General features: G+C 38.1%; 1 protein-coding gene across 4 annotated transcripts in view; it reads left to right on the top strand.

Annotated features, from left to right (window-relative positions):
• Nucleotides 1–13,335, top strand: part of LOC103037411 (collagen alpha-1(XIX) chain) — a 199,858-nt gene that overhangs the window by 134,681 nt on the left and 51,842 nt on the right. For all 4 annotated transcript variants that reach the window (XM_049472167.1, XM_049472166.1, XM_049472164.1 and 1 more), the window contains 9 exons: nucleotides 318–371; nucleotides 1,516–1,551; nucleotides 2,321–2,410; nucleotides 3,452–3,493; nucleotides 5,002–5,079; nucleotides 6,519–6,554; nucleotides 6,666–6,719; nucleotides 8,333–8,386; nucleotides 10,160–10,201. In XM_049472167.1, coding sequence (XP_049328124.1) covers nucleotides 318–371; nucleotides 1,516–1,551; nucleotides 2,321–2,410; nucleotides 3,452–3,493; nucleotides 5,002–5,079; nucleotides 6,519–6,554; nucleotides 6,666–6,719; nucleotides 8,333–8,386; nucleotides 10,160–10,201 — 486 coding nt within the window. The remainder of the gene's footprint in view (nucleotides 1–317; nucleotides 372–1,515; nucleotides 1,552–2,320; nucleotides 2,411–3,451; nucleotides 3,494–5,001; nucleotides 5,080–6,518; nucleotides 6,555–6,665; nucleotides 6,720–8,332; nucleotides 8,387–10,159; nucleotides 10,202–13,335) is intronic.

The following is a 13,335-nucleotide window of genomic DNA, read 5'->3' as shown; positions in this document are numbered from 1 at the left end:
TTATTTCTGTCTGTCTCTGTCTGTTTCTATCAGTCTGTCTCTAACTGTCTATCTTACTGTCTCTATCCCTCTATATGACTGTCTCTGTCAATTTGTCTGTCTTTATCTGTCTGTCTGTCCTTGCTATCTGTCTGTCAGTCTGTCTGTCTCTCTAGGTATCTGTCTTCGTCTGTCTGTCTGTCTGTTTCTGTCTGATGTCTCTATCTATCTCCATTTAGAGATAATTGATTGAGTGGTAATTGATGGTGTAATTAGGTGTAACTAGATGTAATTGGGTAAAAGTACTGCAGAGTATCTGATTGGTTTATGTTCTGCAGGGTAAAGACGGGTCGGCGGGTCCAGCCGGACGCCAGGGTCTTCCCGGAGAAAAGGCAAGTCCTCATCTTCCCACTCAAAACCTTCAGAAATTCATATTTTTACACAAATAAAATGTTTCTGTTATTTAAAATCTATAGTAGTTACAAAGTACTTTGCAATCTAATTTATAGTGTTTACTGAATAATTTGTAATTATTGGTTAGTTTCTAATAGTTACTTTATAAGTACTTTATCATATTAACCAAGTCAATTTATTTTAGTTATTGAACAGTTAAAGATCTCATTCCATGAATACCATGTGAGCTGTTGTTTTTTTTTTGTGAAAAAGTGCTCAGGTGTTTCTATTTAGCCCTGCTTTAGTTCACTGAATGAGAGGTCTCTGAAGAAAGACAAGATTTCGGCTCTTGCTCATGAATATTCATACATGCAAATATATCGCCTCTGATTGGCCAAAAGCACTGCAGCTTTGAATGTTGTGTTCTGTCGGTTTGAGCTGCCTTGCAAAACCCATGCTTCCCTAGTGTATATTTAAGGTCTCGCTAAACCAAAGAATTCACCGGAGATCCGATTTAAACCTACAGTTACTTACACAAGATAGCTAACGCTAACTAAGTAAGCTCTGCCTGTGGGCGGTCCCGCGCCGAAGTGGACGAGGCCATGAAGTCACTGGTTGACGTTGACACCCTAACGTCTCTCTGATCAACTCGTATTTCTGAGGATTTTCTTTTACTGAATGTTTCTTAATGTTTCATTGCAATTTTTCATGTGCAGAAAAGAGCAAGAAAAAAATATTTTAGTGGAAGGAGACCTTTAACTAAAATTAGTAGTTATTGAATCATTTTAATATTTAGAAGTTGGACATTAAAGTGCAATATTTAAAGTTGAATAAATAATACTGAATAAATGAGTTAGAGAGCAGTATTGGAGTTATTGATGAGTTTTTATATAAAGTACTGGGGTTCAGTATTAATATAGTATTGATACAGAGGGAGGGTCTGGAGCTATTGATCAGTATTTATATAAAGTGTAATCTGCTCCTCCTGCTGGTTCTGGGTAATGAGCTTTAATGGGCTCTGGATCAGGATCAGGATGATTGGACGGTCATGAAGCAGCAGAACTGTCTGTTTGCTCTGGTTCAGAGCTGATTATGGATGTGAGACGTTTGATTGATGACGTTCTTTTATTTCCTGATGTTCAGGGGGAGACCGGAGCTGCGGGACCGAAAGGACCGAAGGTAAAATTCCCGTCTTAAACCTCCACAACATACAAAACTAAATTAAATGAGTTTGTTTTATTCTATAAACTACAGACAACATTTCTCCCAAATTCCAAATAAAAATATTCTCATTTAGAGCATTTATTTACAGAAAATGAGAAATTCCTGAAATAACAAAAAAAAAAGATGCAGAGCTTTCAGACCTGAACAAGTTCATATTCATAGTTCATAGTTTTAAGAGTTCAGAAATCAATATTTGGTGGAATAACCCTGATTAGTTTTTAATCACAGTTTTTTTCATGCATCTTGGCATCATGTTCTCCTCCTCCACCAGTCTTACACACTGCTTTTGGATAACTGTATGCTGCTTTACTCCTGGTGCAAAAATTCAAGCAGTTCAGTTTGGTGGTTTGATGGTTTGTGATCATCCATCTTCCTCTTGATTTTATTCCAGAGGTTTTCAAATTGGTAAAATCAAAGAAACTCATCATTTTTAAGTAATATATTTTTTCCAGAGCTGAATATTATTAATATAGTGTAATGCTGGTTGGTACAGGCGTCTGTTCGCTGATGTATGAGACCTGGGGATCCGGCGCTTTCCTCTGAGTGCACTGTGGTGATAGCTAGTGAGTCTGCAGCTGATTGGTTGCATTTGGAAAAGAGGCGGAGCCTACTGGTGATAGTGGGAGTTCTAATGAAAGGGTTATGGCTATTGAAGGAAAGGGGGGAGTAATTACACACTAATGGTGGTGAGTGTGTGACTGACTGTGTGTGTGTGTGTTTTTAGGGTGATCCAGGTGGAGCCCCGGGGCCACAGGGCCTCCCAGGTCCTAAAGGTGAGCCTGGAGCTCCTGGAGGGTCAGCAGGTGATCAGACGGTGAGTGAACACTTCTTCTACTCTATACTGTTCAATTACTGCTTCTTCTAACTGAGTTTTAGTAGCTTCAGTAACTCATATATTATATAGATGTATTAAAACACAGAGTGATCTATATTAATCGTTTATTTTATCTTTTATTATTGATGACTATGGATTACAGCCAATGAAAAAACAAAAAAATCAGTGTCTCAGAAAGTTTGACAATATTATATGAGACCAATTGGTACTTTTTGTAGGCAGTGTGGGCAGTGTGCCAAGTCCTGCTGGAAAATGAAATACACATCTCTATAAAAGTTGTCAGTAGCAGAGGGAAGCTGTAAGATATGAAGTGCTGTAAGATTTTGTGGGAAAACAAAACTGCACTGACTTTAGACTTGATAATAAAACACAGTGGATCAACAGCAGCAGATGACAGACATGACTCTCCAAACCATCACTGATCATCAGTACATTTTACATTTTATTTGTAAAACATGAAACCAGCGCTGCTTGAAGTCTAGTGTGAAGTTTCCACCAATCAGTGACTTTTATGGATGTGGATTTCATTTTCCAGCAGGACTTGACACACTGCCCACACTGGCAAAATTACCAATTGTCCTTATATAATATTCAAATTTTCGGAGACACTGATTTTTGGTTTTCATTGGCTGTAAAATAAATAAACGCTTAAAATAGATCACTCTGCGTTTAATACATCCATATAATATATGAATTTTACATTCTGACCTTTGAATTACTGAAATAAAGTAACTTTTCCATGAAATCCTCATTTTTTGAGATGCACTTGTATTTATACTGAAACTAAATGACACACAACTGGACCCTATTAACTAGGGTTTTGCACTGATTTTTACTAAGGGTATGAATACTTTTGCAAGCCGCAGTGCTGTGTGCGGTAAATGGATGTGGTCAGTAGGAGGTTGGGGAGGTTGAGGCTGAGTTTCTGCAGCAGCAGAGTTTACAGCTTGTTAAGGGTGAGAAACAGCGAGGGTCTGTTCCTGAACCTGATTGTGATTTCTCCTCTCTGTTGATTGACAGGGCGACACGGCGCCCGGGCCCAGAGGTTCACGAGGTCCTAAGGTGGGTTACCGCGGCCTCGTCTATTTTCTGAACACACAGCGAAACGTAGCAACAAACAGCTGCGTTTAGAGCTGAAATATCAGATACACAAGCTAGTGTCCCTGTGTTAATATCAATATTATTACATACACTGTAAAAATAGATCAAATAGGTACAGTAAGAGCCTCCTATTGGATAGTAATAATTACTGCATGTGTAATTAACATGTTTCAGCTACAATACTGTATTTAACCCTAACTGATGCAGGGAGTAGCTCCTCATTTGTTAAACAACCAGGTGGAAAGACTCATTCCATGTTTAACTGTTTCAGAAGAGTCAATCCTAGAGGTTCACATCCTTTTGCCACTCACAAATGTATACCGGTAATATTGTATCATTTAGAACGACTAGTGGGATTAGGGTCATTGTCCTGTTGCATGACCCACCTCTAATTTCACCTTTAAATTAATTGCTAATCTCAGAGGCCCACATACTTTTGCCACTCACAAATATGTAATATTTAGGATCATTTAGAATGACTTGTGTGATTAGGGTCATTGTCCTGTTGCGTGACCCTCCTTCTAATTTCACCTTCAAATTAACTGTGAAACCTGGAGTTTCACCTCCTTTTGCCAATCACATATATATCGTTAATACTGGATAATTTAAAATGACTTGTGTCGTTAGGGTCATTGTCCTGTTGCATGACCCACCACCTCTTATTTCACTTTCATTAACTAACTTCAAATCCTAGGGGTTTAACTTGTGTGATTAGGGTCATTGTCCTGTTGCATGACCCACTTCCTAATTTCACCTTCAAATTAATTGCGGAACATAGAGTTTCACCTTCTTTTACAGATCACAAATATGTAATATTGAATCATTTAGACTAACTTGTATGTTTAGGGTCATTGTCCTGTTGCATGACCCACTTTCTTATTTCACCTTTAAACTAACTGCGAATCCCAGAGGTTCACATCCTTTTACAGATAACAAAAATATACCTAATATATTAATATTGAATCATTTAGAATGACTTTAGGTGATTAGGGTCATTGTCCTGTTGCATGACCCACCATCTAATTTCAACTTTAAATTAACTGTGAATCCTAAAGGTTCACATCCTTTTACAGATCACAAATAATGTAATATTGGATCATTTTCCTTTTGCAGACTGGATTCTCTTTATCTACATTTAGGACCTGTATGACAATTTTAAGGATGTTTTAGGTCGTATTTAAGCAGAAATATAGAAAATTCATGCATCTCAGTCTTTTGATCACCACTGTATGTAATTATTTGTGTATATATAATAATTTAACGTCACGCTGAGGGGTTTGTTTGTGAGGATTTGCCGGCGGTTTCCTCCACAGTGAAAATGCTGGTTTAAATGAAATCCTGTGGTGTAGAATTAACTCCTGCAGAGATCATTCCAGCCTCTCGGTCCACAGGCTGGGCTGAAATGAACACCATCGGAGCTCATTTAACACAGTGTGGAGGATTATCTCTCCTCTCTATCTCTTTATTAGGGTGAGCGGGGAGTCCCGGGCCTGCCCGGAGAGCCAGGAGAGAAAGGAGACCCTGGTGTGGGGATCACTGGTCCACCTGTGAGTGATTTCTCTAATTTATACCATCAATAAACCTCAGAGACACGGTTTTATTGGTAGAAATACAATATATTCCCATTTAATACAAACAGCGAACACTACCTCCACCATGTTTAAAAGATAATTTACCTTTATTATCCTTTTTTAAATCAGTTTTCTCCTGCATGTTCTGCATTTTTTGTAGCATGACTTTGTTAGCCAGCACTAGTCTGGATCACTTTACTAGAAAATGAGTCTTGTAGTTCTTCTGGGCTTCAATCTGTAGTCTCCCATCTATTAAAAACACATTTTTTGTACCTGGCAACTGTTAATTTACTCTGTTTCTAATTATGGTTGTGGGAGTATAGTGGGAATATAGCAATATATATAGCGTGACTGTGTTAGCCAGCACTAGTCTGGATGACTTTACCTATCTCAAACCATCATAAATGCCTATTCCTACTATTCTATCGATTGTGATAAATCACCTACCTAGCTATGTAACATTAGCTAATCTTAGCTACTGTAAGAACAGGAGAAAATTAGCAGCTCAACATCCGTCTTGTATTCCTTCTGGGCTCCAATCTGTAGTCTTCATCCATGAAAAACACGTTTTTTATACCTGGCAACTGTTATTTTACTCTGTTTCTAATTATGTAGCTTTTTAGAGGGATGCTTAGGCTGCAGAATAATGTGTTTAGTTGTTATTGTGTTTCGTACCTGGCAACCCAGGGTGTGGAAATAGGACTGGAGCAGATGTTTCACAGATACCTTTATTACCCTTTTTTGAGCAACTCTGCGTTTGTCTTGTATTCCTTCTGGGCTCCAATCTGTAGTCTCCATCTATTTAAATACATTACCAATATTTACTGTTATTTCACTTTCTTTCTAATTATGTAGCTTTTTAGAAGGATGCTTAGGCTGCAGAACACTGTGTTTAATTGCTATTATGTTCTGTGGAAATAAGACTGGGGCAGGGAGTGACACTACCTTCACCATGTTTGACAGATAATGTACTTTTATTATCCTTTTTTGTTTCAGTTTTCTCCTGTATGTTCTGTATTTTGTAGCGTGACTGCATTAGCCAGCACTAGTCTGGGAGACTTTACCTGCCTCAAACAATCACAAATGCCCATTCTTACTATGCTAGCGATAGTGATAAATGACCTACCGAGTTACATAATCTTAGCTAATCTTAGCTTTAGTAAGTTCAGGAGAAAATTAGCAGCTCAGCATTAGTCTTGTAGCCCTTCAGGGCTCCAGTCTCGCTTGTCTCCATCTATTGAAAACACATTACCAGTATTTACTGTTTACTGTTGTTTTACTTCATCCCTGCTCATATACGGTCTGTTATATTTGTGATACATGAAAGAGAAGATTGTTTATTCTGATTTCTTTCATATTTTTGTCCTGTATGTTATTCTGAAACAATTTCTTTATTGTTACCAATGTTTCTCCAGGGCATCATGGGACCAAAGGGGGAGCCAGGAATTGAGGTATTGCCCATAAGTCCTTTACAGAATAGTTATAAATGTAATAAAGTGTGTATACAGCAGGTATATACAGAGTGTAATTTAAGGGGTCATGTGATTTCTGTTGTATCTCAGGGTCCTCGAGGTCTTCCAGGCTTACAAGGCCTTCCTGGGGCTACAGGAAGTCAGGTAAAGAATTTGCTGGGGTTTTTTTTCTTTTTCATCTTGATTTCACTTAATTATATTATTTATGTCTTTGTAGTTTAAATTGTGACCAATAATAGCAATAATTATAATAAAACTGTTATGAAGCAATCTGCCTATCCTACTTACTTACCTACCTATCAACCAACTACTTACCTACCTACCTACCACCTATGTATCCTACTTACCTATCTATCTATGTACCTACATACCACCTACCTACCTACCTCTCCTACCTTCATATTTATTCTACTTATCTACTTGCCTACCTGCCTACCACCTACATACCTATCAATATATGTACCTACATATCACCTACCTATCTATTCTCCTACCTACCCATCCACCTACCTATTTATCTACATACATACTTTACTACCTACTTACTTACCTACCTGCCTTCTTACTTATCTATTCTACTTTATTTCCTACATACCTACCAAGTACCTACCTACTTACATACCTACTTACCAACTACTATGTCCTTATCTACCTATCTATCCTAATGTACCTATCTATTCTTCTTAGCTACATACATATCTATCGTACCTGCCTACCATCTACCTATCCTACTTACCGATCTACCTACCCACCTATCTATCCTACCTACCTACCATTTAACCTACCTATCCTACCTTTCTGTCGATCCTACCCATCTATCCTACCTACCTACCTACCATTTAACCTACCTATCCTACCTTTCTATCTATCCTACCTACCTACCCATCTATCCTACCTACCTACCTACCATTTAACCTACCTATCCTACCTTTCTATCGATCCTACCTACCTTTACTACTTACCTACCTACCTATCCTACTTACCTACCTACCTTTTAACCTACCTATCCTACTTTTTAACCTACCTTTCTATCCATCCTACCTACCTATCCTACCTACCTACCTACATATTAACCTACCTATCCTACCTTTCTATCGATCCTACCTACCTTTCCTACCTACCTATCCTAATTACCTACCTACCTATCCTACCTACCTACCTACCTTTTAACCTACCTATCCTACCTTTCTATCGATCCTACCTACCTTTCCTACCTACCTTCCTACCTACCTACCTATTCTAATTACCTACCTTCCTATCCTACTTACCTACCTACCTACCAACCTACCTATCCTAATTACCTACCTACCTATCCTACTTACCTACCTACCTTTTAACCTACCTATCCTACCTTTCTATCCATCCTACCTACCTTTCCTACCTACCTACCTACATATCCTAATTACCTACCTACCTATCCTAATTACCTACCTACCTATCCTACTTACCTACCTACCTTTTAACCTACCTATCCTACTTTTCTATCCATCCTACCTACCTTCTAATCTGCCTATCCTTGCTACCTACCTACCTACCTACCTATTCTACTTACTGACCTTCTAACCTACTTACCTTTTACCTTTTTACCTACCTACCTACCTACCTACCACCTACCTGCCTTTCCTCCTTACCTAACTACTTATGCTCCTTTCCTACCTACCTACCTACTAACCAACCAGCCAGTCTGTATGTCTTTTAATCTGTATATATATATATACCGGTTTCTGACTCTGTGTCTCTGCTGTTGTTCTGTAAAGGGACCCCCGGGTCGTGACGGCAGACCAGGACCTCCGGGACCCCCTGGTGAACCGGTAAGTTTTTAATGCAGCTTGCGTTTACTTATTCTTGCGTCGTACTGCAGTAAATTAACTCATTATCTTTATATTGTTCATCCTCTCTGTGCATCATCAGTCTGGACAACTGAAAGCAACATTTTCAGAATAATCTGTGTTTTTTTTTGTTTGTTTTTTTTGCAAATCCTTTGGAATCACACGTTGTGCACATTTTGGTGTTTGCCCTCATCTAACATCTAACACACCTGAGTCAACTCACTGCCTAATTAGCATACTTTACCCTGCTGTTCACCAGCTCAGCCGGATTAGCCTGGAAAACACTGAAACCTGCAGAGTGAGAATCTGATTCAGAATCAACAGGACAATATTTACACATTTATTTCTGTTTGCAGAATTAAAAACTAACAAATAATAGAATAAACTGAGACCTGATGCCACACCTTCTCTTTTCTTCCATAGTTAATGAATAGTGAAGTGATTCAGACTATGAAGAAACACATAATGAATCATTTAGTGACTTAAAAGTGTTAAACAAACTAAAATACTCTTATCTGGGGAGCTGTTAACTTGTGATTTCTGAGCTACAGAGGAAACACTCGCTCTTCCTTTCTGGGGTGGTCCTTATGAGTGCCAGTTCCATCATTATACTGTTTTTGATGGTCTTTGCAGTGTCTGCACTTGAGGATACTTTCAAAGTTCTTTCTTTATTTAGTTGAGTAGTTGTTGCTTTACTCAGATATTCACTATTCACTGTATACCTGTAACTCTACCTCTTCACTACTTTACTTTAACTGATGCTCTCAAACACTTTATTAAGAGGCAAGAAATTCTTAAAGTAATTAACTCTTGATGAGTTCAGCACAGCTGTTAACTGAAAGCCTGAATTTCAGGTGACTCTACCTCATAAAGCTGACTGAGAAAATCCATGTCTCTATCTAAGCAAGAGGTGCTACTTTGAATAATGTAAAATATCAAATTTATTCTGATTAACACTTTGTTTTTGTTTTTCGTCATAGTTAAATAACTTAAAGTATTAATCTGCAATGCAGGACATTTTGACTGGTATTATTATACACTTTTGGAAAGCTCTATAACTATATAGCTATATTACTCTAAATTAGACTTATTTAAGTCTAATTTAGTTAACTTATTTAAAATTATTTAAATCTGGCATTAAAGCAACATTATTATTAATTTTGCAAAAAGATTTAGAATCATGTTGTTGTGTGTGACTGTATGCAATATTTTCAACGTTTTTCTATAATTCTTTGTCTAATTAATTAATAAATTTTCCGCAATGTTGAAGTGCACACGTAAAAAATCCCAAACAGAAACAAAAGGTAAAGATGATAAACTGGCCAAGCAGGACCTAAACCATATTGAGCATCTGTGGGGTATCCTCAAATGGAAGGCTCTGTAAATATTAGATACTAGTGCATCTCCAAAAATTAGAATATCATTGAAAAGTTACTTATTTCAGTGATTCAGTTCAGAATGTGAAACTCATATATTATTATATAGATGTATTAAACACACAGAGTGATCTATTTTAAGTGTTTATTTATTTTATTGTTGATGATTATGAAGCTTACAGCCAATGAAAACCCCCCCCCCCAAAAAAATCAGTGTCTCAAAAAATTTGATTATTATATAAGACCAATTAATACTTTTGGTATGCAGTGTGGGCAGTGTGCTGGAAAATGAAATCTGCATCTCCATAAAATTCAGCAAAGGGAAGCATATGGTACATTTTAACTAATTTACTCTTTTTTGTGTTTCTTCTTTCTCCAGACAGCGCTGCCTATCGTTGGAGATATGGGCACCTTACTGAAGGTAATGTTCTCTCTGATCTCAGCCCGTCTTTTGATATAAAAATATTGAATCAATCACTTATTTAGCATTCTTCCTAAAGGAGCATTATAAGCTCATAACCTCCAGTGGGTGTGACGGTTCATTATCCCATATTCATAGACATGGTTAAAATAAAGCTTCCGTTTTGAATAGTAGCATCAGGGCTAACCTTCATTAACATTGCTGAGCCTTGTTGATGTATCTGTTAGCATTGTGGCTCTAATCCTGCGAGGCCTGGCTTTTAGCATTGCGGCTAGCCTGCTCCAACATTGCTGGGTCTGGCTACTGTTTGTTACTATGCTATATTGTGATTATCACAGCATAGCTTTTATGGAAATATAAAATACATTAAAAATCATAGGCCAGAGAAAAGTGGTGGGCAACTGCTTATTTGCATAAAAGTGTCAGAGCCCTTAAATGGCTCGTTCTGTTCTAACTTATGTGAAAGAAAATATAATAAATATTTGTTGACTGTAGTGTATCTGATGAGGAAGTGAGTTTTCTCACATTGCTGTTAGTTAAAGTTAAAACTGTCTATATTTAACTGTATGTCCGTATCTGTCTATAAATCTATAAATCTGTGTGATGAAGACAATAGTTATCTTCATCACCAGCGTTGATACTTACCTGTATTACTTACTTTTTATACCCATTGATACTTACCTATTATACTTACCTTTTTATACCTTTTTTTTTTTGTCTCTGGGGCAAGCTGAAGGGCCCTCGGCTACCTCAGGGAGGGGTAAGGGGTAGAGTAATTCCTAAAAGGTAACATCAAAAAGTAATGTTAGCGTTCATGTCGACATTTGTAAAATCGTTCTTTTTAAGGCTTTATGTAAATATTATAATTTCATGTCTGTTATGTCTGGAACCTCTGAAGCCTATCCATTTTGCCCCTGTAGATCTAGAAATGGTGTGATCCATTAAATTAGGGGCGGGGCTAATTGATTAATAGGGACTGGGTAAGCTTTGGTTGGGGAGGCTGGCTCAGTTATGGCTGACCTGATGCTGAGAGGGGGCACAGGTACGGGTCGAGCTGGAGCCGAGTTTTGAACCTATGGCCTTGCGTTTAAACTGCGTTTATTTTCCGTTTTTGCACAGTTTTTGTTTGTATTTTTTTCACTCGCACTGTAAATAAAAGCTCACCATTTGAACTGCTGGATTCACTGCATTTTTTTCCCCTTGGTCACTACCTACCCGCTGACTACGAGTCCCTGAGCTCGGGGTTCGGCGAGGCAGCGTCACAATCTGTCTGCCTATCTTTAATTCTATCCATTCGTCTATGTCTGTCTATATCTATCTATATCTGCATGATTTTCTGTCTGTGTGTATGTGTCTGTCTCTCTCTGGTTGTAATGTGCTTTGTATGTGGGTGTTGTTAATTGAGAGTGAGACGGGTGGGGCTGTATGGTAGGGTGTAAGTGTTGTTTCTCGGGCTGCTGGTTCTGCAGGTATTCAGCAGGCTGGTCTAATGCACTGGGAAATTAGTACTTTCAGAACGTGGAGAAAGAGCACAGAATGGGAAATGTCAGCGGTGATGCACGCCGGTCCCCGGCTCCTCTTATTACCCGCGAGCTTTGATTACGGTGAGAGCGCGGCGGCGGACGTCTGCCGGGCGGAGGGCGGTTTAAAGACGGTTGTGAATACGCCGCTCTTTACCGTTTCTCCTCAGCGTATCATTCAGAGCACAGAAACGCCGAGGTGAACGCATTAGCCGGGCAAGGTCGCAGCCGGTGAAGACTTCTGAAAAATGACGGTACAGAGCTAATGCTCGGCGTTTCTCACCGCCGATAAGCTCCGGCTCGCCGATAAGGGAGGGAGGGAGGCGGCGGCCGGACGAGCCGAGGGCCTGTAATTGCTTTATTTACAAGATGTCCTTTCCAGTGGTGTGCAGTGAGGAGGCTGAGCACCGCGAGCGTTTACCCGTCTCTGGGGTAATAAATGAAAACGCTGCAGATAATGGGGAAAGGACAGCCCGTCTGCAGGTTATCAACCATCAACTAACACATATAAACATGGAAAATATGCTGTTTATAGAGAAATCTCGAAGGATCTGATGAAATGGAGAAAATGGTGAAATATCAAAGTGCTTATATTTATCATATTCTGCCCAGAGCAATAATGCTACGCCCTTTACCACTGTACATATAAGAAATATCACATACCGTATTCTACGGAGTAAAAGGTGCCAATAGTAAGGAACAAGGGTGTCGAACAATAATATACACAGATTTATTTGTTTGAGTAAAGCGCTTTATATTTTGTACAGTGAGCTTAGATTTCCTAAACATGCAGACTACAGTCCAAGAGCTAGAGCTGTAGTTAGCAGCTAATGCTAATGCTGCTGCTATTTATACTGCACATAAGGAGCACCGGAGAACATGAGCAGCTGGTGGAGCAATGGGGACTTCAGAAGGGGAAACTCAAAGATCAGTAGCTCATTCACTCATAATAAAATCAAAGAAACGAAGAAGTTTCTGACTGACTCTGACTGAACATAACCTGTATAGACCATAAAAAATTACCTTAAAAATTGACACAAAAATTACAGAATTTATAAAATATAACATTACAAAAAAGATAATAGTAGTAAAAGTAAAATAAAATGATGAGATTGATGAATAGAACAAGTAATAGTGAACATAAGAGTCAAACTAGAAAAACATAAGAATAAAAAAATAAATAAAACTATGAATAAAAAACTATACAAAAATAAAACTATAAAACATGAATAAAATAATACAAATTTATATTTTCTATCTGATGGTGATTAGAAACTAAAAGTTTAAAGCAATTTTCTAAAAAGCAGCTAAAAGCAGATTTTATTTGGTTTTATCAGATTTTTATTTATTGATTAATTAGTCAAAATTAGCTTTTCTTACTTTGCCTCATTGGCTCTATAGTGCTGCTGAATTTTTCCAATGCGGTGGGCGGTGCTAAGCTACTGTTTTACTGGATATAATTTGTTTATTAGCTGGTTCAGTTAGATCTATTCTGATAGACAGTAGGCTCAATTAGTATGAACTACCTTTACTAACTACACTATTCCAACAAGACAATGCTGATCCACATTACTGCTGCATATTAAAGATTACATAAAGATTACAGATAATATT

The sequence above is a fragment of the Astyanax mexicanus genome, chromosome 25 (assembly GCF_023375975.1).
Source record: "Astyanax mexicanus isolate ESR-SI-001 chromosome 25, AstMex3_surface, whole genome shotgun sequence".
In the NCBI taxonomy this organism is placed as follows: domain Eukaryota; kingdom Metazoa; phylum Chordata; class Actinopteri; order Characiformes; family Acestrorhamphidae; genus Astyanax; species Astyanax mexicanus.
This window is presented reverse-complemented; position numbering and strand designations above follow the sequence as displayed.